Consider the following 24,621-nt stretch of genomic DNA (forward strand, 5'->3'; position numbering starts at 1 on the left):
TATTTAGCTTTAGGCTAGAGCTCCACCAAGTGATCTTTCAGCATGATACATTTTCTTTTTAAAAAGTAAGCTGATTATGTTCTAGCATCACTTAGTGGCAGTCTAACATTGTAGCTTTTTTTTTTCTTTCCAGGCTGGAACATGAATGACATAAAAATGCATTTTTAGAAGTTTACTCTAAAATTTTTAAAACAAATCTAGGTTTCTGTTTTAACAGTTCTTAAAATCAGTGCTGTTGGTTTAAAGCTTAGGCACATTTGTGTGTAGGTTTTCATTTCTGGAGGTTTTCATTTCTTCTTGAAACCTCATGAATGGTACTCCAGGGGTGCATGAACTTTTAAAGACCTTCTGAATAACCATTGCGGCAATATTTCAAGCAGATGCTGGAAATTAAAGTGGGGATAACTTCAAAAAGCACATTATCACTATTTGCAGCAGAGAGCAGGTTATCTGGTGCCAGTCAGTGTGCACTGCTGAGTCATTAGAGAAGAGGCATCTTGTTTGGTGCAGTGTTAAGCCATGTAGTGGTCCTGCTAAATAAGCAATACTTCTCAGTTTGTGGCAAGCTAATTCTTTTTGAGAGGCAAGGGGTGGTTTAAGCTGTATGCTGCCAGGCTTAAGATGTCTGCTGTAGGAAAACTATTTCAACCTAATACAGTATGCATATGTGGCTGATAGACCTATGATAGCATAGGCAACAGATGTGTGTACAAAACAGTTGATGCAAGAGAGTGGTTTAACGGCAGCTGTGTCATGGTTGCACTTATTGTGTTATGCCCTTCATTTTACTAACACAGGGGTGTCCAAAGTTTTTGGCAGGAGGGCCACATTGTGTCTCTGACACTGTGTTGGGGCCTGGGAAAAAAGAATTAATTTACATTTAAAATTTGAATAAATTTACATAAGTTTACATTAATGATTATATTAAAGATGAACATATGAATGAATGAAGGTCTTGCAATAGCTCATGGCCTATAAAAGGCCTTGCACGAAGCAAGGCTGTCCTTTCCTTTGCTGCTGCTACTGCATCACAGGCATGAAACAACAAGCAGTGGAGGGAGCCCTCGTCCCACAGCTCATGCGAGAGGTCAAACACCCTCACGATACGTCGGGCCAGTGCGAGCTCCAGCAAATCTCCAGGGGGCCAGAGGCTCATTGGAGGCTGGGGGCTCCCTGAGGGCCGCATTGAGAGGCCTCGAGGGCCGCAAGTGGCGCTTTCTTTTCTCTTAATATGCAAAGCAAATAGCGTATTATGTGCAGGAGTTTCCATTATTGTAGGCTAGTTTTTATTATTATTATTATTATTATTATTATTATTATTAATTTGTACCCCGCCTTTTTACCCAACAGGCACACAAGGCGGCTAACAAACAATTAAAAATACAACATGAAAACAGTCAAAAACAATTTACAATGATTAAAAAGCTAAAAAACAAAACAAACCCCGTGGATTCATATAAAAAGCAAGAACGCCAGCCAGCCTGTCAACAATTAAAAGCTTTTTGAAATAAAAAGGTCTTCAGTCCACGCCGAAACATTAGCAACGAGGGAGCAGTTCTCAGTTCTAAGGGGAGGGAATTCCACAGTTCGGGGGCCACCACTGAGGAGGCCCTCTTCCTGGCCGCCACCCCCTCACATCTCTTAGTGGCGGCACAGTCAAAAGGGCCCCCCCAGAAGATCTAAGAGCACGGGCCGGATTGTAAGGAAGGAGGTGGTCCCTCAAATATCCCGGACCCAAGCCGTTAAAGGGCTTTAAAAGTCAAAACTAGCACCTTGAATTGGGCCCGGAACAGAACCGGCAACCAGTGTAGCCGCCGGAGCAACGGCTCGACAGAGTCAAACCGATGTGCCCCAGCAACCACACGAGCAGCCACGTTCTCTACTAGTTGTAATTTCCGGACCGTCTTCAAAGGCAGCCCCACATAAGGCGCATTGCAATAATCTAATCTAAATGTCACTAGGGCATGGATATTTTTAAAATATCTTTATTCTACAGTGTTGTCATATCAGCAGCCACTTGAACAGTTATGGCCAAAATATTTGTGAAGCTGAAGGTGGTCCTGGGCCAGGGGGTGGTGCTTACTTGGGGAAAGAACTGAATCAAGAAGGCAGTTATTCTTCAGAATCCACACGCCCCAAGTTGTACTGTCAAATATTAGTTTTGTTCCACAAAAAAGTGTACTAAATGAGGTAATATGGTAATTACTGTGAGTAATTATGCAAATTGGCTTATAAATGTCACAGAATTGAATGAATTTGAAAATTCTTGTTTTTAGCACTGAGATGGTTTCTGTGGAAACTTTTCCAGGAAAATTTTCAGATTCTATACATTTGTTTGGGATTTCAGTAACATGTTTGACTGATATTTAATAAACAAAACAAAAGGAAAAAAAATGCTGTATTAATTTGACTGTATAAGCATTTCGAAAAGTGTTTCGTATAGCCAAAACTATTTGTATCAAAATATTTGAGGGGAAAAAAATAAATGAAACATAACCATGTGGTTTAATATTGTATTTAAACAAATTGGAAGTTTTACTTATTGGAGTATATCTGTTCTAAGACATGACGAGTCAAGACCAAATTTTAAGAAAAAGAACAGGCACTAATCGTATTTTCAGTATGCTCAAAAGGCCATTTATTATTCACAAATACTTCCTAGGGAAAGTCACTTGAAAAATTGTTCAACTTGAAAACTGCCAATTTGACTATTTTATGTCCCTTTTCCCCCCTTTTGATAAAAGATCCAAGACAGTTAACAATATTATGAAATTATGTAAAACTCAGAATTATAAAGCATTAATAATCACAACAATAAAAGTAACAACAGAAAAACCAAAAATCATAGATGGGTAAGCAGTGTGGAACAAATTCTTTTTTTAACTTCTGCCTGGAAGCCAATGGAGAGTGTTCCATTCTTAATTCAGCAGGGACGTAGTTCCATAATCGTGATTTGCCCTTCCACTTGTTGCCGCCAACCAAAACTTGGGCTCAGGAGGGCCTCCACAGATGACTTTAGGAGACGGACCACCTCAGATGGGAGGTGTTGGTCCTTCAGGTACCCCACCCCAAGCTGCAAAGCAGCTTTAAAGGTCAGAATCAGCATGTTGAACTTTGCTTGGAAACTGGCAGCCAATGCAGTCACAGGCGCAGCTGTCTGACAGAATCAAACTGCCAGAGCCTCTCAACCACATAATCCTCTGTTTTCTGCATTAATTGCAGTTTCCAAACAGTCGCCAATGGCAGCCTCATGTAGAATGCATTAAAGTATGCCCTCATCATTGTGGAGATTGTTGTGGTCAAATCTCATTGATTCAGACATGTCCACTGAGCCATAGCCCATGTGTAGTTCTGATAAACGAAGTTGAGCAAGCAGATGGCCTTGCATTCCAGAGGAACCTGTCCACATCCTCAGACTGCACAAAGTGAAAAGAATCAATAACTCTGAGGCCATCAGAAACAGAGGAGTCATTTGACTGGAATTGTTACAGTGGAGTCCAGGTTGAGACTGTAGTGAGCAACTCTATCTGCAAAGCATGTAGCAAACTGGTCATAACCAGATACCGAGCTGTTCTTCTTTCTACCATGGAGGTTCAAGTAGAGTAAGCACAGAATGCTCCTTATTTTTAGGATCCTCCATAGATACTGAGGTGGCAGAGAAAAACACTTTCTTCTCTCCCATTACTGCTGCAGTGAACCCCAACCAGCTCTAACTTGTATTCAGTTGCATTTATTACAAATTTCACTGCCCACAATTTCCCAGAAAACCAGGGAGCCATCTTGGCTTTACAATAGGGCAGAAATTGCTGAGTGATCATGGCCAGGGCCATTTCCTCGTTCCAGAAGTCACCCAGAGCTATAGATGAGTTGCCAGCCGCACACCCCCCCCCCAGCCACCAGAAATGTATTAGGATCCTTTCCCCCTCCCCCATTTATTTATAATAAAGAAAAGGGAAAGGAAAGACACAGGAATGTATTACAATCCATAAGCCCCAGGGACAGACTATAAAAATCAGTCCCCTGTTGTATCCATTTGTTATGTTACTAATTTTATGAGATGATTCATGTTGAGAATCCAGTATTTTCCACAATTGAAAATTTTCTACCCCAGATTGTCCCCTCCCAAACAAAATACTAGTCAAAACTGAACCTTTCCAAAGAGCATCCTCCCCTCCAGTGAGCTGGATCTGAATCCAGACTTCCTTGATGCAGTTACAGTCTGGCCACACAGACCTTTGCACATCACTGAAATTGCTGTCACCAAAATAACTAATGATTACCAAATTCAGAAGTCTCTGTTCTCCTTGACCTCCTTTTTGCCTTTGGTACTATTGATTGCCCTCTCCTGTTTGATTCCTTTTGTGCCTTAGGGCTTTGATGGTTCTGTTCTCAGCTGGTTCTCTTCCTGCCTGCTAATAGCTCTTTGTGTTTCAATGGGGAGAAGTCTTTCTTCCGCTTCCCCTTCTCTGTGGAGGTCCCTTGGAGATCTGTACTATTCTGCTATTCTCTGAACTATTCTGCTTGGAGATCTGCTATTTTCTCTCTGTATACTGTGACTGGTACCCTTGTCTTACCTCTACCTCAGAAGCAACTCAGGATTGGACCCTCTGTCCAATCTTGCCACTAGCAGTGAACCTCCGCAGCCATGTACCCGGGGCTGTTGCAACCCCCCCCATGCGAAAATCCACCCCCCCCCACTCACCTCAAGCTCATGGAGCCTCGTGTGACTCAGGACTTCTGGAAAACCCATTTCTGACCCCGTCGGGAGCCTCAGAGAGGCTTCTGTGTGGTCCTAGAGGCTCGCACCTGGGGCTTTTGCCCCATCTAAGTCTGTAGCAGATCCGCAACTGACTGCCACTTCTTATCTGATATTGCTAGTTGGATGTTTTATCACCATCCCGGGCTTGATACATCCAGGATTGTATCTTTCTTTCTACTTGAGGGTTACTTTCCTCAGATATTTGGTGAATCTGTTGACACCATTGCCATTGGCCCTGTTAATCAGGCATTAAGCTTTAGGTGTAGATTTGATTCCTTTTCCTCCTTTGCCTTATCCCTTATCTGTGCCCTGGTATCCCAATAGTCCGTCCTGTGACTGTCACTTTTCCAGGTGACCTCATCCATCTGGAGGTCTCATGTTTCTTCACTTGTTACCCCAGGTACTAGAAACTTTTCCAGAGCTTCTTTGTGGTGATGCATTTCTCTTAAAAACCGAACTCTTCCATGAAGTGTTTGGCCTGTTAATCTTCATTCCTCCTTCTGGAACTAAGTACGTGCAATTGAACTAAACAAACATTCTCTTTGGTTCAGATTTGGTTTGAATTTTAGTTTGGGGGGAAAAAGCAGTTCGAGGCTGAATATTTTCCATAATGGAAAATATTCCATTCTAAAAATTCACCGTCATCTTATTCCTCTCATTCTCTTGTTTCCTCCACGTTGAATTTTAAATTGAAAACTTCAGTTAGTTTTAGCTGGTTAAAATAACATTTGGCCAAGGTACCTTGGAGAACAGCATTATTTAAATGTAGGATAAAGATTTTGAAAAATGTCTTGCTCTGAACATGACATCTGCAATAAGAGATTCAGTGAAATCTTCTGGAGGATTCTGAGAGTGTTAACAAATATGTAACCAGAGGTACTTTGGAAAATGTTCTGTATTTGGATTTTTGAAAATCTGCCACCAAAGAGTTGTTCTGATCAGGAATGCCCTTTTCTTAAAGATTTCAAGAGAGGTGTTCTGGAATTGATAATTTTCTTGTATGTGCATTTATGTTGACCCCAAAAGCAAACCGCTTCCCTCCGTCAGGCCAATGAAAGGGGTGGGGGGAGGAAAAGGTATACATCGAAAATGTTAACTGATTTATAAGTCTAAAACAAAAGCAACCACAAGAGATACTTGGATATTTATATACATTAATATGCACAAAAATACTTTATTTTAAAGTATAATTCTGACCTTTTGGTTTCTTTTTAATAGATTGCTACAAAAAGAGAAGAACGCTAACAGGCTAGTGAGTTTACCATTTACACCTGCTTCTTGAATGTATTTCTAATACTGTAGTGATCCAGAAGATGATAAAGAAATGATAGCAGCTCAAGAAGCAACAACCAATTTTGCTCTGCTTCAGTAAGTAAAAATTTGTGTCAAATTATAAAATCACAATATTAGCTTCCTTTTTTGCAGCCTGTGATAGCTGAGACAATATTATATAACTGCCATCAAAGCTGATGCTGACTGAAAAATCATAGCATAATTTCATCCTCGAGGAATCTTCTGATGAAGCATTTAAAACTGTACTTGAGTGATTTAGCCATGACCGATGCATAGTTGCTATAAATTTATGACTTTTTCACGTTTGGTAACACTTTTGTAGTATATTTTCATTTATAAACTTGTTTTGGCCAATATATATCCAGGGAATAGGGAGTTCAACATCAAAGGGAATGTTTCTTAATAAAAGTTGTAACCAAGAAAATAGCTTATTGAATCAATTTAGCTTGATGAATTGTGTTCAGAAGCTTAGGAACATTGTTGCTTGCTGAACACAATAAAACATTTGAGTTATATTCTAAGACCTAATGAAATTATAGGCCAATTTTACCTAAATCCCCATGTGGAGATCCAATGGCATCAATGCAAGCTATGCACTTGTGAGGGATCTTTGTTCCTAGGGGACTCCCCTTGCCCCTGTGTAAGCCCCAACAGCTACAATGACCTGTGTGAGTGATATATCTGGCACAAGTATCTGTTGATCCATGAAGGTGGATCATGCCTGGGAAGAATATAACTCAAGATGTGGCATGCACCAATATCATACCCCTCCCAGGCCCAATCCATCCACCCTTCCCCGTCATTGCTCCATTCCACCCTCCTCCCACCTTGTTCAACCCCCTTCCTGGGCTGGACTTGCTCTGGTTGGCCTTTGTCACTCCTTTGGCATACCTGGGTCTTGCACCGCTGCTAAGTGCTTTACAGGTTTTTTTTTTTTTTGCGACAGTATGCACCAGTGGAACGTGTTCTGCCGACGGAGGCCCTCTCTAAGTTTGGGCCACTTATCATCTTGACTAACTTAAGTTATTACTTAGAGCATTTCTGTGCTGTCTTTTGACTCCTCAGAAGGGCCCCCAAGGCAAATTACTAAAGAATCAATATAAGGCAATAATAATTTATCAAATTGTCTCATTGACTTCCATGGTTCTGAGTCTTGGCTTTCTTAAAATGCAGCCTGTTCTTTTAAAACAAGCTTAATTTTGGGTGCAGTTGTATTCTGAAAGTCGTATTCAGAAAGTTCTTGGGTTGTATCTAAAGAAAGTCATACTGGAGTAGCATTATTTTCAGTGAGAGTTATGAGTTATGTATCCTTCAGGATACAGCCATTGTTCTTCTACTTCTCCAGTTTCACTTTGCGTATGCCATATTTTCCTGAGACTAATCTTACTCCTGGGTGTTTGTTTTGGGAAGCAGTGCTCTGTGTTATTTTTCTCATTGTACCCTTTTATGCACCAGAGCAGCAGTATAGATGCTGTGTAAGTAAAATAGTTCTGAAAGAGAAATACTGGTTGAGAGTATAAACCTGTGGCTTTGCTTTTTTTTCAGGGAGTCTGAAACACATTTTTCTTCAGATACAGACTTTGAAGATATTGAAGGAAAAAATCAGAAAACAGGAAAAGGAAAGGTATATTCATCTGAATGTATCTCTGTTCATACAGACTAACAGTAGCATAAATTTAAATATCCTTATCACCTGTATATTCTTTGAGTAAACAATATTTTTAAAAGTTGCTTATGTTGTAATCTGTGACTATTCTTATGTTATTGTGTAACTAAGGACCCAGTCCTATGCCAAGGCAGTGCCAATGGCAGCCACAATGCCCCGGCAACTGCCATAGCAAAAAGTGCAGTTAGGCATGCCGGTGGTAAGGACGCTGGGCCTCAGTGCCAGGAAGATGCCACCGCCAAGTGGCCAGTGGTGAGTTGCCCCGCTGGCCACCAGTGAGACTTTTTGGGGCAGGGGAGGGTAGAACTGGGCAGAGTGAGAGCAGCCCAAGGGGAAGATCGGGCCTGGGAGAGGGGGTGGGGATGGCGGCCCACTCTGCCGCTTAATCCTTTGCCCCCTTGCGAACCTGGAAGCCAGACACGGGCCTCCTCAGTTCTGCGCCAGCTCTGAACAGACCCATTTGGGACGTCAGAGCTGTACCTGGGGTAAGGGAACAAATGTTCTCTTACTTTGAGGAGACTCCAGTGTCTTCCCTGGCCCCATGGGATACAGTGGTGGCCATTTTGGCACCGCTGTACTGCTGGGCACCAGGGCAGCTTAGAATTGGGCTGTAGGACTACATGCAAGAGAACTGGTGTAATGTGCTGATCTTTTTAAACTTTCCCGTTGAAGCTTTGTGCACCTTACCGAATGTGCTTAGGAGGTGTCTTTGGAAGCGGTGGAATGCCATTGTGAAATGGAAGACAGAAAACCCTCCATGCTTACACAGACCTTTGAGTCCAGTCATTGTTTAAACATTTATTTCAGTGAACTGTTGTATCACATGTGCTGAAGTAGTTCAAAATGGGTTAAAATACAACAAACTTTTTAAAACACTAAAGTTTTGATGAAACTTTAGTACTTTCAAAACAATATTCATTTGTTACTGTACTGTAGAAATATTCAGATGTACTCCTAACTACACTTCTTAAATTACTGCCTTTTTCTTTTGCTTTAAAAGACCTGTAAAAAAGGGAAAAAAGGTACAGGAGAGAAGGGGAAAGTTGGAAACGGTGGAGGGAAGCCTGCTGGTCCGAATCGAATGAATGGGCATCACCAGCAGAATGGTGTGGAAAACATGATGCTGTTTGAAGTTGTGAAAATGGGCAAGAGTGCTATGCAGGTGAGTCAGCTCTTCTATTTCGGTAATAGAAGGTTTGTTTGAATCCAGATAATTTTGGCTTGCATGACAGCAGGTTATATGTAAAAAATTTAACTTGTTTTTACCTTCTCTGTTACCTTCAGTTCTTGAAGATGCTTGCAAACAATGTAAAATATTATCTATCAGTTAAATAGTAAAAACACTTGATGATCCATTCCTAGCAAAGCTACTTGCAAAAAATATGATAATTTTAGCTTATTGTGTTTTGTAGACAGTATAGCTGGATTGCCATCAAGGGTTTTTTCCCTTGAAATACAATAGTTTGCAATGCTGCATTTGAATTTTGTATGCCTTCAGTTCTGTATATATTTAGAAATGTTCAGATTTTCCTAAACATTTGCCTACAAAGCTTGCTGTTGTTGTGGATAATTGTAATTTCTTCCTGAGTTGGGTGAAAGTAGAACTTAATCATCACCTCACAGGATAGAATAATGTGGTTTACAGAACTTGATAAGCAGATGAAAATTTATTTTTGTGTTTTTCTGTTGTATCCAAAATAGGTGCTGGTATCATTATTCACTTTATGTTCTGTTTTAATGGTGGTTTTATTTATTTATTTTTCCTAGTCTGTAGTGGATGACTGGATAGAATCCTACAAACATGACAGGGATATAGCACTACTTGATCTCATCAACTTCTTTATTCAGTGTTCAGGCTGCAAAGGTAAGATGTGCGTTTTGAAAATAGCATTTACTTACACTTCTTCTTTAAAAACTCCTGCCCCTTTACAAGAAGTTCAAATAGCTTGTTTCTGTACCCTACCCTAGATGGACTTTCCTTGCTGGACCACTCCCCTGCTTCAGTATCTCATGGTATTTGCATGTTACCTCCTGCTTTTTGCTCCTCCCTTCTCCTCTGTTTGACTTAAATGTGGACCAGCTGGACAGGTTAACCACCACTTCTGTCTATCCAACTAGTGTTTGGCAAACACTCTCCTACTAGTTGAATAACTCTATGTGTAACTTACTTCAGAGAGTTAAATCATACTGCCAAACCATGATTAAAGGAAGTTTAATTATGGCTTGGCATGGTGTTTATGATTGACTGGAAATGCTGAAGTGGGCTTGCAGACTGGGTTTGAACTATGACCTGGTGTGATGTCAGCATTGACAAGACCATAATGGTAGCTATTGTTCCACCTCTTGAAGGCGTTGCATCTATAAGTTAATAATGAACTTGGGAAGTTGAATGAAGAGGCTAGAAAATGAAAGCCCACTCAGCCTCTAAGGAGGTCCCATCTCAGTGTGTGCTTGAGATATGGGGTTTTAAACATCATACATGTGGAACATGATTGCACATGTGGAAGCTCAAACCATGATTTGTGTTTTGACCTATGTGAAGAGCACAGACTAAAGTTTAGCAAAGGGGTGACCAACCTTTCAGTGAAAGTCTGTGAGAGGACAAGCTGCACCTGATAAAATTTTCTTGTCTGCACAATTGGTTAAAGGTCCAGGAGCCCTAAAGTTGAAAGGTTGACCGCTCCTTGTCTAGCATAGTGTCTGAGTTGAGCCAGAGTTTCACCAAATTCTTTAGCTAGGGCTAATATCATTTAGACCACATTCGTCTCCAGCACATCCGTAGCTTTTGGGCAGCCCAATCCTGAGCTGCCTGGGGCACCCAGGCTTGCAGGCACCAAGAAGGGCTGCTGTGGGAGGTGCCTCGGGAGAAGGGGACTTCTGTCCCCTTCCCCTGAGTAAGGTAAGCAGCCCTGCAATGGGTAAAGGCACTTGTGTAGGGCTCCGCGTCCTACACGAGTGCCTTGGATCCTGTGGAGCAGAGCTCCGCGGACCCGCCTCCCTTCCTCCCTCCCCCGGCACGCCTCCCTCCGCCCTCTCTCTGCCCCCCCGCTTGCCTCCCCGGAATGCCTCCTCCCTGTCCCCACTTACTGTGCCGCAGCTTGGCAGTCCAGGAGACTGCCAAGCCGTGGAAGCTGGGCAATAGCCCTGTGCTAGCCCAGCACTGGCCGGCGCTGGGTTAGCATAGGCGGGAGCCCAGCGGTGAGCCTCGCAAATGTGCCTTATGGCATGTTTGCAACAGTACTCGACAGCACGGAGCCATGCCGCCGAGCACAGGATTGGGCTCTAAGTGTCTTCCTTTGTCGTTGTTGGTATTAGAAAAGTAAATAGTGACAGTAGTTCTGGATGTTGGTACAGGTTCCGTTCCGGAACCCCCCACAATTAACTGAAACTGCGAATACCAGGGAATGCCCCCACCAGTATGCAGGCAAGTGGAGTTCTGCTCCCCTCACCTCTGGAAGGTCCTCTGAGCACAGCAGAGGCCGCACATGACTGTCCACAGCCTCTTTCAAACTCAGACTGAGCCTTACAGTAAAATAACCATAACTTCCTTTTTTTGTAAAACTGGAAATGATGATCTGAATTATAGATGTACTCAGTGTACACATGTGCATACAACATTTTAAACAATAAGTTTTGTTTGTATTTTATACTTTTAATACATTATATATTTTACCTTTTATGCATTTTTGTTGTTTGTTAGCCACCTTGTGTGCCCTTTGGGGAGAAAGGAAGGGTGGAAATCGAATAAATTTAAATCAACACTTCAAATATTAAATGACAGATTTCTGTTTTGAGTGTTTCTAGATAACTGATCTGGGGTTTTATTTTGCCCCAGTTCTACATGTGGTATTAAATTTACTGTTTGTTACTTGTAGGGGTTGTAACAGCAGAGATGTTTCGACATATGCAAAATTCTGAAATAATTCGAAAAATGACTGAAGAATTTGATGAGGTAATTCCTATACCGGCATGCATCGCTTTACAACCTTCCACTTAACGTCAGACCACATATACAATGGTGGTCAAAGCACAACATAGAGGCTATTAATGAGGCAGTCAGGACTCATATAGCCTGCAGCAGAATGTCTACCCAACAAAGAGGCTCTTATTGTAAAGAAGAAGCAATCCATCTCTAGTAGCTTGTGCAACCAGCTAGTGTATGTCAGGGAATGTCTGTTTACACCACAAAGGCACTGGATTGGGCTGACCGTTCACTTAATGACCTAATCCCATTAACAGTGGGGATCAGAGAATGTATCCCCGTTGTTATGTGATGCACACCTGTACATATATTTTGAAAACTGCATGCATTAATGAGATATACCAAGTTTTACTAGTTATAAATTTTCATTGTACAATGTTTCAGGTTTGTAATTGATTCAATAATTTGAGAAGTCAGAGCAGTGTAAATAGACTTGTGATATCTCCTTAGGGTTATTGGTGGCTATGTTTTAAGGGGTGCAATGATATTTCCAAGAAATATCAAGCATAATTATAAGCACCAACAGTCAGTCCTCATCCTGACTTTGAGTTAAACTTCTAACTTAAAATTAGTTACTAATTGACTATTTATCCTGTTAATATGCCAATGGGGATCTTGTGAATTATTTGTTGGTGTAAATGAAGATTTTTGACCCACTGTTCAATTAAAGGACCACCTAATCTAATCTAGTTTATTTACTACTTGAGAAATAAAATGCATGTTACGATGTGGAATCATTAATCATAGAATAGCATTTCATATTCCTAACTTGGTATATGTCACTGATGTTTAGGTCTAAAAAATGTTGCTAAACTGTGTTTTTTCTAGACCATTTCCAGCTACTAATCCTGAAGAATCAGTATTTCCAAGAACAGCAGTATAAAGACTGATGCATATGTCCATAATCTGCTCTGAAAAAGTTACCAGTTTATGTTTTGGAGGAAAAGCTGTTCTCAATGATGTACTGCAAGTTGATACCCTCAGACAGTGGTTCCCCAACTGAGCTATGGCTCCTCGGGGAGTCATGGAAACCAGTCAGGGGATCCCCAGAAACCTCGTGAAAAACCCACTGCTCTATACAATGTGTAGGATTGTAGCCCTAATGAGAAGCCACAGTCAATGGCCCAGTAAATAAAGTTTGTAAAAGGGGCCAGTTCAAAAAATTTGGGAACCTCTGCATTTGAGGGTTAGTAGACAAATTCACAGAGCTTACTTATACACAACCAGGAAGTCCCACTGATTTCTTTATGCCTTTGTAAGAGTTGGCTTTTGGGGGAATATCCTGTTTTCTTTTGAAAACTAGTTATAAATATCACCAGGATTATATGGTGTTCTTAAAATAACTCCTTTCCCCAGGACAATTCCAGAGTAATTATTGTAATCTTTGCATGGGTGTATGCACCTGGTGCCCTGTGAATTTCTATTCTGCAGCAATATTTTGTGTTTATGTGAGGGCAAGCAAATTCTTGGCTCCATTGTGGAACAAATGTAACTCTGAACCTGTTTACTTGAAATAATGATAAAACAATCCATGTTCTTCCATTGTGAAAAAACCAATCTGGATTGGTTGTATGCCATAATCTACAATATTGTTTTTGCTACATTATTCATGTAGTCACCTGAATTTTTTACATACTTTAATCGTTTCATCAAGTACTTCTATTATTACTAACACACACATGCTTTGTGTTGTAGGATAGCGGAGATTATCCACTTACCATGGCTGGTCCTCAGTGGAAGAAATTTAAGTCAAGCTTTTGTGAGTTCATTGGTGTATTGGTCCGGCAGTGTCAGTATAGTATCATATATGATGAATATATGATGGATACAGTCATTTCGCTACTTACAGGACTATCAGACTCTCAAGTCAGGGCATTTCGACATACCAGCACACTGGCAGGTAAAGATTTATTTATTTACATGAGTTTTACTCATTCTGTTTGTAATTTTCCAAGACATTCTAAACACTGACTTCTTTGGCATCTTAGTTGATTGGATGTTTGGGGCTTTCTTTTTTGAAAGTATTCTGATTTAGGAGCCTTGGAGACTAGCTAAAGTTTAAACATTGTTTGTGTGTTTAAACAACAGTATGTAGTATGAATTAAACATCTTCACATCAGGTCCCCTTCCATAAAGTGGAAATGATATCAGACTGAATCTAATGAACCATAGTTGGAAGGGAAAAAAGCTATTACTGCTGGTCCACTACATGCGGCAGAGCTTACTTAAGAGTTTATACAGTGCTGTAGTAGTTTTTGTGTTTCTGCTTTTACATTTCTCTTGTGCATGTGGAAGAATGTAGTAGGATTCAGTTTCACTTTCGTTGCACAAGGCTATAACATGAAGTTTAAAACATCTTTTCGGTGAGCAGAAGACTTTGTCCATTTGCGGAATTTATTTAGACCAGTGATTTTCAACCTTTTTCATCTCGCGGCACATTGACAAGGCAATAAAATTGTCAAGGCACACCATCAGGTTTTTGACAATTCACAAGGCACACCATGCTGCCAGTGGGAGCTCACATTCCCCATTGGCCTTACTAGTAAATGACCTTCCCTCAAAGTCCTGTGGCGCACCTGTGAACCACTCGCGGCACACCAGTGTGCCATGGCACAGTGGTAAAAATGGCTGATTTAGACTGTATCCAAGTTGCCTTTCAGAGGTGATCAAGGCAGCTTACAGCATTCCATAGAATAATATTAAAGCCAATTAGAAACAACAGTCTAGTGATTTATTTGGATCTAAGTCGATGATTTTACTATAGTAGCACGTTAAAAGTGCTGTGTAAATTATCCATTAGTTTATTCTCCATTCTTATTGATTGATTTACTTTGAATGTATTTGTCTCTGATAAGCTTATATATACAGAGCCAAGTCAAGCCAGTGTTCCATTTGCTCAGTGTTGCCTGTGCTGAGTGGAAGCAGCCCTTCAGGGTCTTAGTAGGACTGTTTGTGAGTCTTGCTACTTGGAATTCCTTAACAGGAGGTGCTAGAAGTTGAACCAGGAATCTTTTGACCATTTTTGAATTGGCACTCAGAAGTTTTCTTCACATGGAGCAGCTGGTTAACATAAGAACAGCCCCACTGGATCAGGCCATAGGCCCATCTATTCCAGCTTCCTGTATCTCACAGCGGCCCACCAAATGCCCCAGGGAGCACACCAGATAACAAGAGACCTGCAAGGCTTCCTGGGAATTGTAGTTAAGAACATAAGAACAGCCCCACTGGAGCAGGCCATAGGCCCATCTAGTCCAGCTTCCTGTATCTCACAGTGGCCCACCAAATGCCCCAGGGAGCACACCAGATAACAAGAGACCTGCAAGGCCTCCTGGGAATTGTAGTTTAAGAACATAAAAACAGCCCCACTGGATCAGGCCATAGGCCCATCTAGTCCAGCTTCCTGTATCTCACAGCGGCCCACCAAATGCCCCAGGGAGCACACCTGATAACAAGAGACCTCATCCTGGTGCCCTCCCTTGCATCTGGCATTCTAACATAGCCCATTTCTAAAATCAGGAGGTTGCACATACACATCATGGCTTGTAACCTGTAATGGATTTTTCCTCCGGAAACTTGTCCAATCCCCTTTTAAATGCGTCCAGGCCAGACGCCATCACCACATCCTGTGGCAAGGAGTTTCACAGACCAACCACACACTGAGTAAAGAAATATTTTCTTTTGTCTGTCCTAACTCTCCCAACACTCAATTTTAGTGGATGTCCCCTGGTTCTGGTGTTATGTGAGAGTGTAAAGAGCATCTCTCTATCCACTCTGTCCATCCCCTGCATAATTTTGTTTGCCTCAATCATGTCTCCCCTCAGGCGCCTCTTTTCTAGGCTGAAGAGGCCAAACGCCGTAGCCTTTCCTCATAAGGAAGGTGCCCCAGCCCAGTATCGTCTTAGTCGCTCTCTTTTGCACCTTTTCCTTTTCCGCTGTGTCTTTTTTGAGATGCGGCAACCAGAACTGGACACAGTACTCCAGGTGTGGCCTTACCATCGATTTGTACAATGGAATTATAATATTAGCTGTTTTGTTCTCAATACCTTTTCTAATGATCCCAAGCATAGAATTGGCCTTCTTCACTGCCGCTGCACATTGGGTCAACACTTTCATCGACTTGTCCACCACCCCCCCAAGATCTCTCTCCTGATCTGTTGCAGACAGCTCAGAACCCATCAGCCTATATGTGAAGTTTTGATTTTTTACCCCAATGTGCATGACCTTACACTTACTGACATTGAAGCACATCTGCCATTTTGCTGCCCTTTCTGCCAGTCTGGAGAGATCCTTCTGGAGCTCCTCACAATCACTTCTGGTCTTCACCACTCAGAAATGTTTGGTGTCATCTGCAAACTTAGCCACCTCACTGCTCATCCCTGTCTCCAGGTCATTTATGAAGAGGTTGAAGAGCACCGGTCCCAAGACAGATCCTTGGGGCACACCGCTTTTCACTTCTTTCTTCTGAAAGTCCAGATACATAATGCCTACAGGTTCTCCCGCATCCACATGCCTGTTGACCTTTTCAAAGAATTCTATAAGGTTTGTGAGGCAAGACGTACCCTTACAGAAGCCATGCTGATTCTCCCTCAGCAAGGCTTCTTCGTTTATGTGTTTTGAGATTCTATCTTTGATGAGGCATTCCACCATCTTACCCGGTATAGATGTTAGACTGACCAGCCTATAGATTCCCGGGTCCCCCCTCTTTCCCTTATTAAAGATAGGCGTGACATTTGCTATCCTCCAGTCTTCTGGCACCGTGACCGTTTTGAGGGACAAGTTGCATATTTTAGTCAAGAGATCAGCAACTTCATTCTTCAATTCCTTAATAACTCTTGGGTGGATGCCATCAGGGCCCGGTGACTTATTGATCTTTAATTTATCAATGAGGTCTGAAACATCTTCTCTTTTAACCTCTATCTGACTTAATTCCTTGGTTAGGAGGGGCCGTCTGGGCAGCAGTATCTGCCCGAGGTCTTCTGCCGTGAAGACAGATGCAAAGAACTCATTTAATTTTTCTGCCATCTCTAAGTCTCCTTTTATTTCCCCTTTCCCTCCCTCACAATCCAGAGGGCCAACTGCTTCTCTGGCAGGTTTCCTGCTTCTAACATATTTGAAGAAGCTTTTATTATTTCCCTTAATGCTGCTGGCCATGCGTTCCTCATAGTCTCTCTTGGCCTCCCGTATCACCTTCTTACATTTCTTTTGCCACAGTTTATGTTCCTTTTTATTCTCCTCATTAGGGTAAGACTTCCATTTACGGAAGGAAGCTTCCTTGCCCTTTACAGCCTCTCTAACTTGGCTGGTTAGCCATGCGGGCACTTTCCTGGATTTAGTGGAACCTTTCTTTCTTTGTGGTATACACCTCTGCTGGGCCTCTATTACTGTTGTTTTAAGCAGCGTCCATGCACTCTGGAGAGATTGGACTCTTTTTACCTTCCCTTTCAACCTCCTTCTAACCAGCCTCCTCATTTGAGGGAAGTCCACCCGTCGGAAGTCAAGGGTTTTTGTGAGAGATTTGCCCCTGACAAATCTCGACGTATTCTTCCCTCGATATGCATGTCGAAACGGATCACAGTATGATCACTGTTCCCCAATGGCTCAGTAACATTGTCATCTCTAACCAGGCCCTGAGTACCGCACAATATTAAATCCAGAGTCATCTGTCGTCTGGTGGGCTCCATGACTAGCTGCTCTAAGTCATTTAGCTCTAAGTCGTTTAGCATGTCAAGGAATCCGGTCTCCTTTTCGTGACCAGAACACAAATTGACCCAGCCTATATGAGGATAATTGAAGTCCCCCATGATTACAACCCTGTCCCTCCTTGTCAGCTCCCTCATCTGTTTCTTCATTTCAAGGTCCCCTTCTGATTTCTGGTCTGGAGGACGATAGTACGCCCCCAGTATTACATCGCTCCACAGGCCTGGTAATTTAACCCACAGAGATTCTACGGTGGAGTCGGACCCACCTTCAATCTCTACTTTGCTGGATTCTATCCCTTCCTTAACATAAACGGTCACCCCATCTCCAACACGCCCCTCCCTGTCCCTCCTGTAGAGTTTATAGCCCGGGGTTGCAGTATCCCACTGATTCTCCACATTCCACCAGGTTTCCGTTATGCCCACTATGTCAATGTTTTCCCTTGTCACCAGACATTCCAGTTCTCCCATATTTGCTTGGAGACTTCAGGCATTCGCATAAAAGAATTTGTACATGGAATGCCCCAGGATGGGCTACTTATTAGTTCCTTTGTCTCCGCATCCTCTCACTGTGCCAAACCGTCTATCACATCCCATCACGCTACCATTCCCAATGTCTTCTCCTACTCTGCCTTTGTCTTGTTGTTCTCTAACCTCCCCATCCTCGTCCCATAGGGATGAGGAGTCCCGAACCGGATGCCCCTCATCTCCTGTTGGCCTTCCCCCAGGAATCAGTTTAAAAGCTGCTCTGCCACCTTTTTAATGTTATGCACCAGCAGTCTGGTTCCATTCTGGTTCAAGTGAAGCCTTTCCCTCTTGTACAGGTTCCGCTTGTCCCAAAACGTTCCCCAGTGCCTAACGAATCTAAACCCCTCCTCCCTACACCACCGTCTCATCCATGCATTGAGACCCCTGATCTCTGCCTGCCTAGCTGGCCCTGCGCGTGGAACAGGTAGCACTTCAGAGAATGCTACCTTTGAGGTCCTGGCTTTCAGCTTCCTACCTAAAAGCCTAAATTTGGCCTCCAGGACCTCCCGGCTACACTTGCCCACGTCGTTGGTGCCGACATGCACCACAACCGCTACCTCCTCCCCAGCACTGTCTACCAGCCTGTCTAGACGAGAAGTGATGTCCGCAACCTTCGCACCAGGCAGGCAAGTCGCCAGGCGGTCCTCACATCCGTCACAAACCTGCCCTATGTTTCTTATAATCGAATCCCCCCCTACAGGAAGCCCCCGACCCCCCTCCCGCTGAGGAGTATCCTGAGTGTGTTCAGATACAGGCCCATCCCCTGGAGAAGGGGTCCCCCCTAGGGGATTGTTTTCCCCCTCTCCAGGATGACGTCCTCTAGCTCTGAGACTTCCCACCTGGGCAGCTGAGAAGCTGCACGCCTGAGGTTGGGACGAAGCTTGATCGTCCCCAGAAGTCTCCCCACGGTCCTTCTCTACCTTCCTCTGCTTCTCCAGGTCGGCCACCAAGGCTTCAAGGGAGCGGACGCATTCTCTGAGGCCCTGGAGCTCCTTGCACCGAGGACACACCCATGACTTATGCCTCAGAGGCATATAATACATGTGGCACTTGACGCAAAACACTGGATACCCCCCACCCTGCTGCTGGCTGTCTGACTGCATAGCTTTTTTGTTTGTTTTTGTTTAGGGCTACTTAAAAGCCCTACACTGGTTAGCAGCCTTCTTCTCAAGGGAAGAGAAAGGGTGGTATCTGGGGCCCTGGCTTCCTCGCCCAGATGCTAAACTCGCGGTGCCTTGTGTGGCACTTTGTTCCCAGAGGCACTTGGCGTCCCAGAGGCCACACGAGCTTCTGCAGAGAGGCTCACAGGGTGGCAGGCCCTAGCTTTATATCCCTAGCTAGCTCCTCCTCCCTCCCTCCTTGCTGATTGAAAGGGGGGCTGGTCTTCCCAGGTGAGATTACAAAAGCTCAGGAAGACAAAAGGGTGTTGATGGGCTTAATCCACTCTGCAGGCCCCTGAATGGGTTGCTTGGATTAGCCTAATGGGGCTTGCTTTCCACTTTATCCTCCTCTGTTTTATTTATTTTCCCAAGTACCCGACCCTTGGGCTCTTACTCACGAGTAGGACTCTGCTCCTGCTCAGGGTAGACCTAAATGTCAGTGTTGATTTAAAGTTAAAGTTAGAAGACACGGAGTTAGAAAGACAAAGAGTTAGAAAGAGTATACTTACCTTCTCCTTCTCGTCGTCCTCCTCTCCTTCTCCAAAACTCAGAGGTCCACTTGCCTTCTCCTCACCCAGATGCTAAACTTGTGGTGCCTTACCTGGCACTTTGTTCCCAGAGGCACTGGGTGTCCCAGAGGCCACGCGCACTTCTGCAGAGAGTTCCAATGTGTTCCAATGGCTCCAATGTGTTATAGTATTTAACCTCCCTATCATTTGCCAACTTCATTGCAATATATTTTAATCTCCCAATTTAACTGTCTCTGTCTTTTTAAGCTATGAAACTGATGACTGCATTAGTGAATGTGGCATTAAACCTGAGCATTAACATGGACAATACACAACGACAGTATGAAGCAGAACGAAATAAAATAATTGGAAAACGAGCCAATGATAGACTGGAACTGTTGCTACAGAAAAGGAAGGAGGTTAGAATATTTGTCAGTTTGTCACACAGGATACAGTGGTCACCATTTTGGTGTTGTTATTCCTCTTGGGTGCTGCTTTTGATAAGTTTGGGCTGCCCATTACTTTCAGTTGCATTGTGGAGAAGCCCTTCCTTCCCTGGATAGTATGGCATCTACAATTAAGGCTTTCTCTTCTACTTGCTAATTTTCTATTGCACTTGCATATATCTGGATTATAAAGAATAGACCCCAGTATATATGCAAAAATTGAGCATACTGAGTACAAGTTTTGAGGATTGTCTTGATGACATATACTGTCCAATAAGTACACCCTTGTAAATGTGCACACTAGTTTTTCTGTATTAATCATTGCAATTGTGAACATTAATTGTTTGCAAGTATTTTTGTAGCTACTTTAAATATTTAAGCAGCTATTCCCAATCATATTTATGTATGTTTAGGACACAGGTCTTGATGCTTGACTCATGTCTGCTTTATGCTATATGGAAAGCAGTGTTGCTTAATATGATTTATTGAAGACTTGGGCTATAATCCTATACACACTTACCTGGCACCTGAACTCAGTTGGGCTTTCCTCTGAGTAGACATGCATAGGCTTGCACTGTAAGACTGTTAATGCATTTCAGTGTGAAGAAAATGGTCAACTGTCAAATGTTTAATGGATCTGTATACTGACCATTTCTGAAAGTTTTTTCAGAATCATCCATTTTATATAGGTTAATTACTTAACTTCTATTTGAAAAACTGCTTCTGGTTCATTAACCACTTGATCTATTTTTCAGCTTCAAGAAAATCAAGATGAAATCGAAAATATGATGAATGCTATTTTTAAAGGTGTATTTGTTCATAGATACCGGTAAGTGTAATTGTTTTGTACGCTATAACTGTCTAAACCAGGAGTGTCAAAGATAAGGCCCATGGGTCGAATTCTGAAACAATTTATCTGGCCCTGTTATAATTGGGCTTTCCCAGCATGATAATTAGGCTATCTCAAGATTTACGCATTTGCTCTTCTGACATTTGCAGCTAATGAGTTTCTATGTGAGATCAAAGTGCTGATTTCTGGCCATCATCTGCTTAATGATCTCACATCCGGCCCGCAGCACACACCACGAATGCAAACTTATGAAATGAATTTGACACCCCTGGTCTAAACTATGCTTGTGAATAGTTTGTATTTTATTTGCCATGCTGTTGATTTCATCTATTTTTCACTCCCTTCCAGAGATGCAATAGCTGAAATAAGAGCAATCTGTATTGAAGAAATAGGGATTTGGATGAAAATGTATAGTGATGCCTTTCTCAATGACAGCTATTTAAAATACGTTGGGTGGACAATGCATGACAAGGTAAGGTGTTGGGCATGCCACAGTTTCACCTGTGTTTGGGCATAACATTTTTTATTGCCCAAATCATTCAGAGCAGATTTGGTGTTTATCTTCATTTAATGTGTCCTGTAGAATTGAAACTCAAAGATAAAGGTAATAGCATTGTCCTCACAGGACATATACATCCAAATTCTAATTGGATGTTGTACAAAACTAAGTGCATTCTGTTGCACGTTGACTCAAAAGTAAGCTCTGCGGTTTTCAGTGAAATTTACTACCATGTGAGTATGACTAGAACTGAAGGCTAGGTCAGTACAGTGGTGCGCCTTATTGTTGAGTGCTTTCCTAGCTCTCAAAAAAGTAATTCTTATTCTTCCATAAATATCTGAATTGATTTTACATTGCCCATTTAGAAGTGAATAGGATTTGTTTTACGTTATTTGATTTTTCTCTGTAAACAGCTTTGTGAACTTTTTGTTGAAAAGCAGTATATAAATACTGTTAATAATAATAATTTAATTATTGAGTAGAGAAAACAAAACCAATTACAATTAATATCTGTTTAAATATCCTGTATTTGAACTCTTTGGGAAATAATGAGTTAGATATCTGGTTTTACATTTCAGTAGGTCCCAGACTGTGGGTTGGAACCTACCTGTGGGCCTCGGGTGTACTTAAACCTGATGGTGTACCTTGTCAATTTTAGCAACTTGTACCTTGTCAACTTTTGATAGCTATACCTGCCAACTGAAGATAACTGATGAAGTAAACTCTAATTAATGAAATCTTATGCTTTAAAGTGCTGCAAGACTCCTGTTGTTTTTGAAACACAAAGAGGACTTGTGAAATCAATTTGCAGTATGGCATGTTCAAAAGACAAAAGTGGAAAATCCAATGGAACATTTTCAAAGTAGCTCGTTTAATCCCAGCAACTTTTAGATTGAACCAGGTTAATCTCCCTTACTCTGGAATATTGGTTACCTTGAGCTGCTTGGTCTAATTTAATTCATGAATGATAATTAAAATGATACCTTTCAAAGTTTGTACTTAATGTTTGATTTTGTTTTCTTCTGTTCTAGCAAGGGGAGGTAAGACTCAAATGTCTTACAGCTCTGCAAGGGCTTTACTATAACAAAGAGCTTAATTCCAAATTGGAACTCTTCACCAGTCGGTTCAAGGTTAGTACTGTTTGGTATCTTCTAAGTGCCTCCCCTCAAATTCAGCATTCCAGACAATTATTGTGTTACAAACTACCTTTTTACTCCCATTAGGATCGAATTGTGTCTATGACTCTTGACAAAGAATACGATGTTGCAGTGCAAGCAATAAAACTACTTACTCTTGTTTTACAGTAAGTATTTCATCTTATTTACGCATAATTTTTACAACACCTTGGACGTGATGATTTTGTCTCGTGGTGTTAAGTCTCAACTATATTTTGATATAGTAAAGTAGATTGAAATGTAAATTGAGTGAGATTTTACACTTCATATATTGCTGAATTGTCATTTATTTAAGTAAGTTAAAGATCGCAGCGATTGCACCCTTATTTTACTAACATTCTACAGTTGATATTTGTGCCACTACAAAGTAAAAAAGGGCAGCTCCCAGCCCTTCACTTTATACATAATGGAATATGCTCTTATTTCAGTTACCCTAACTTTTTCCTAGTTGCAGTAAGGGACTTCTGAGATGCCTGACTGCTTGAGTAGGTTTTGAAGTATCTTCTTCACAGCCACAAAGTCCAGGAATCTTTTTTTCCAAAATGACTGTTGAAGTTCTGTCTCAGATCCCGCTTCCACTGCCTGCTAGACATATTTCCATAATGAGGTCATGAAGCCTTTCAGAATGGTTCCCTCAGATGACCATTAACTTCGGTCATCTGTACTCTCTAGTTGTGTCAAGTTTACTGCTGACCCTATTTCTGAGCCACTGCAACAACTAAATGCATTAGTTCACAGTAATCTCATTCTTGCACGTCAGCTGTCCCTCAAAGGTGACTTTTGCTGCAAATATTTCACTATGACATTTTTATTTAAAAACAAATCCATAACTGCGTGGACTTGGCCCACCTTCCAAAGTATAAGTAGTGTCACCCCTTAAAATACTCGGCCAGTCCTCCATTTGCCCATCGCTGATGCCAACTGTGGCAAAAATCAGCTATCAGCAGAAGAAGGGTCCAAGGAAGCAGGCTCTCCACTTACCACCAGCACTGTTTACTTTTGAATGGCTATCCTTGATTGAGGGATACCAGTTAGTCCATTTCTGATTATTATGACATGTGTTTACTCAATTTTCATGTATTTGAGAATCATATTTCTTTTTTAGTTGTTCCGTGCAGTTCTGTTTTTTAGCATCCATGAGTCTGCTAACGGAAGTGCATTGTTGGGGTATTCTGGATACAATTCTGCTTCTGTTTGTAGGAGTAGTGAAGAAGTTCTGACTGCAGAAGACTGTGAAAATGTCTATCATCTGGTTTACTCAGCTCATCGACCAGTAGCTGTAGCAGCAGGAGAATTTCTTTACAAAAAGTAAGAAGGAATAAGATTTTGTAACAAAACTTTTTAAAATGCCTAAGACTTGTAATTGGAAAACCAATAAATACAGGGTCTTAGTGTTGTCTACCATCTGAAATGGTAACAGCAGGTCAGGCGATTGCGATGTCAATTTTCTTCCCTTCTCTCCCTCCCCCTTTATTTCTTTGTGCTGTTCCTACCAGTCACACCTGTACAGGGAGGCTCAGGTCTGTGTAAGCTCTAACAGGATTGGGCTTTAATAACTTAAAGCAGTGGTTGCCAAATCTGCAACCATTGCGTCCAGAAAAAGCTGTCCCGTTTGGAGCAGCATTTAATGTTGTGCTGCACTGCTCACAAGCAGCCCACCTGATCTCTATAGAGTAATGCTCTGGGCAGTTGCACCTGTAGCCCTTTGCCCCAGCAGGCTTTACACCCAGATTTCTGGGAAGACATGACTGCTCAAAGGGTCATTCTGCAGATTGGCTGGGCAGCTTGTGAGCAGCGTGGCGGAATGACTGCCCACAGTAGGGAGGGCTGCAGTGTTGCACCAGGTCTAGTCCACGGGCCATAGTTTGGTGAATGCTGCCTTAAAGGGACTTTAGCTGCCCCACAAGCAGTGCTTTGACAATACTACTTCCTTATCTTCTCCAATTCTTGTTCCTTCTAGCATGGAAGTAGATGGCAATTGCGTCCTGTTTTCAATTTCTTATAGCCCTAGCATGAGAGGAATGGGCACATCCTAGATGTACCTTCTTCTCTGTAGCT

The 24,621-nt window shown here is 42.1% G+C and overlaps 1 protein-coding gene across 4 annotated transcripts in view; it reads left to right on the top strand.

The window, feature by feature from the left end:
• Window positions 1-24,621, top strand: part of STAG2 (STAG2 cohesin complex component) — an 86,266-nt gene that overhangs the window by 27,008 nt on the left and 34,637 nt on the right. For 3 of the 4 annotated variants that reach the window (XM_066639895.1, XM_066639898.1, XM_066639896.1), the window contains exons 2-13: window positions 5,978-6,127; window positions 7,598-7,676; window positions 8,719-8,880; window positions 9,486-9,582; window positions 11,594-11,670; window positions 13,396-13,600; window positions 19,861-20,012; window positions 20,795-20,868; window positions 21,238-21,361; window positions 22,420-22,518; window positions 22,612-22,691; window positions 23,764-23,871. In XM_066639895.1, coding sequence (XP_066495992.1) covers window positions 6,084-6,127; window positions 7,598-7,676; window positions 8,719-8,880; window positions 9,486-9,582; window positions 11,594-11,670; window positions 13,396-13,600; window positions 19,861-20,012; window positions 20,795-20,868; window positions 21,238-21,361; window positions 22,420-22,518; window positions 22,612-22,691; window positions 23,764-23,871 — 1,301 coding nt within the window. In that variant the 5' untranslated portion in view covers window positions 5,978-6,083. Of the gene's footprint in view, window positions 1-5,124; window positions 5,160-5,977; window positions 6,128-7,597; window positions 7,677-8,718; window positions 8,881-9,485; window positions 9,583-11,593; window positions 11,671-13,395; window positions 13,601-19,860; window positions 20,013-20,794; window positions 20,869-21,237; window positions 21,362-22,419; window positions 22,519-22,611; window positions 22,692-23,763; window positions 23,872-24,621 lie in introns of those variants that run through there. The other variant, XM_066639897.1, reaches the window with a different exon arrangement.

This window comes from Tiliqua scincoides, chromosome 12, assembly GCF_035046505.1.
Source record: "Tiliqua scincoides isolate rTilSci1 chromosome 12, rTilSci1.hap2, whole genome shotgun sequence".
NCBI lineage: Eukaryota > Metazoa > Chordata > Lepidosauria > Squamata > Scincidae > Tiliqua > Tiliqua scincoides.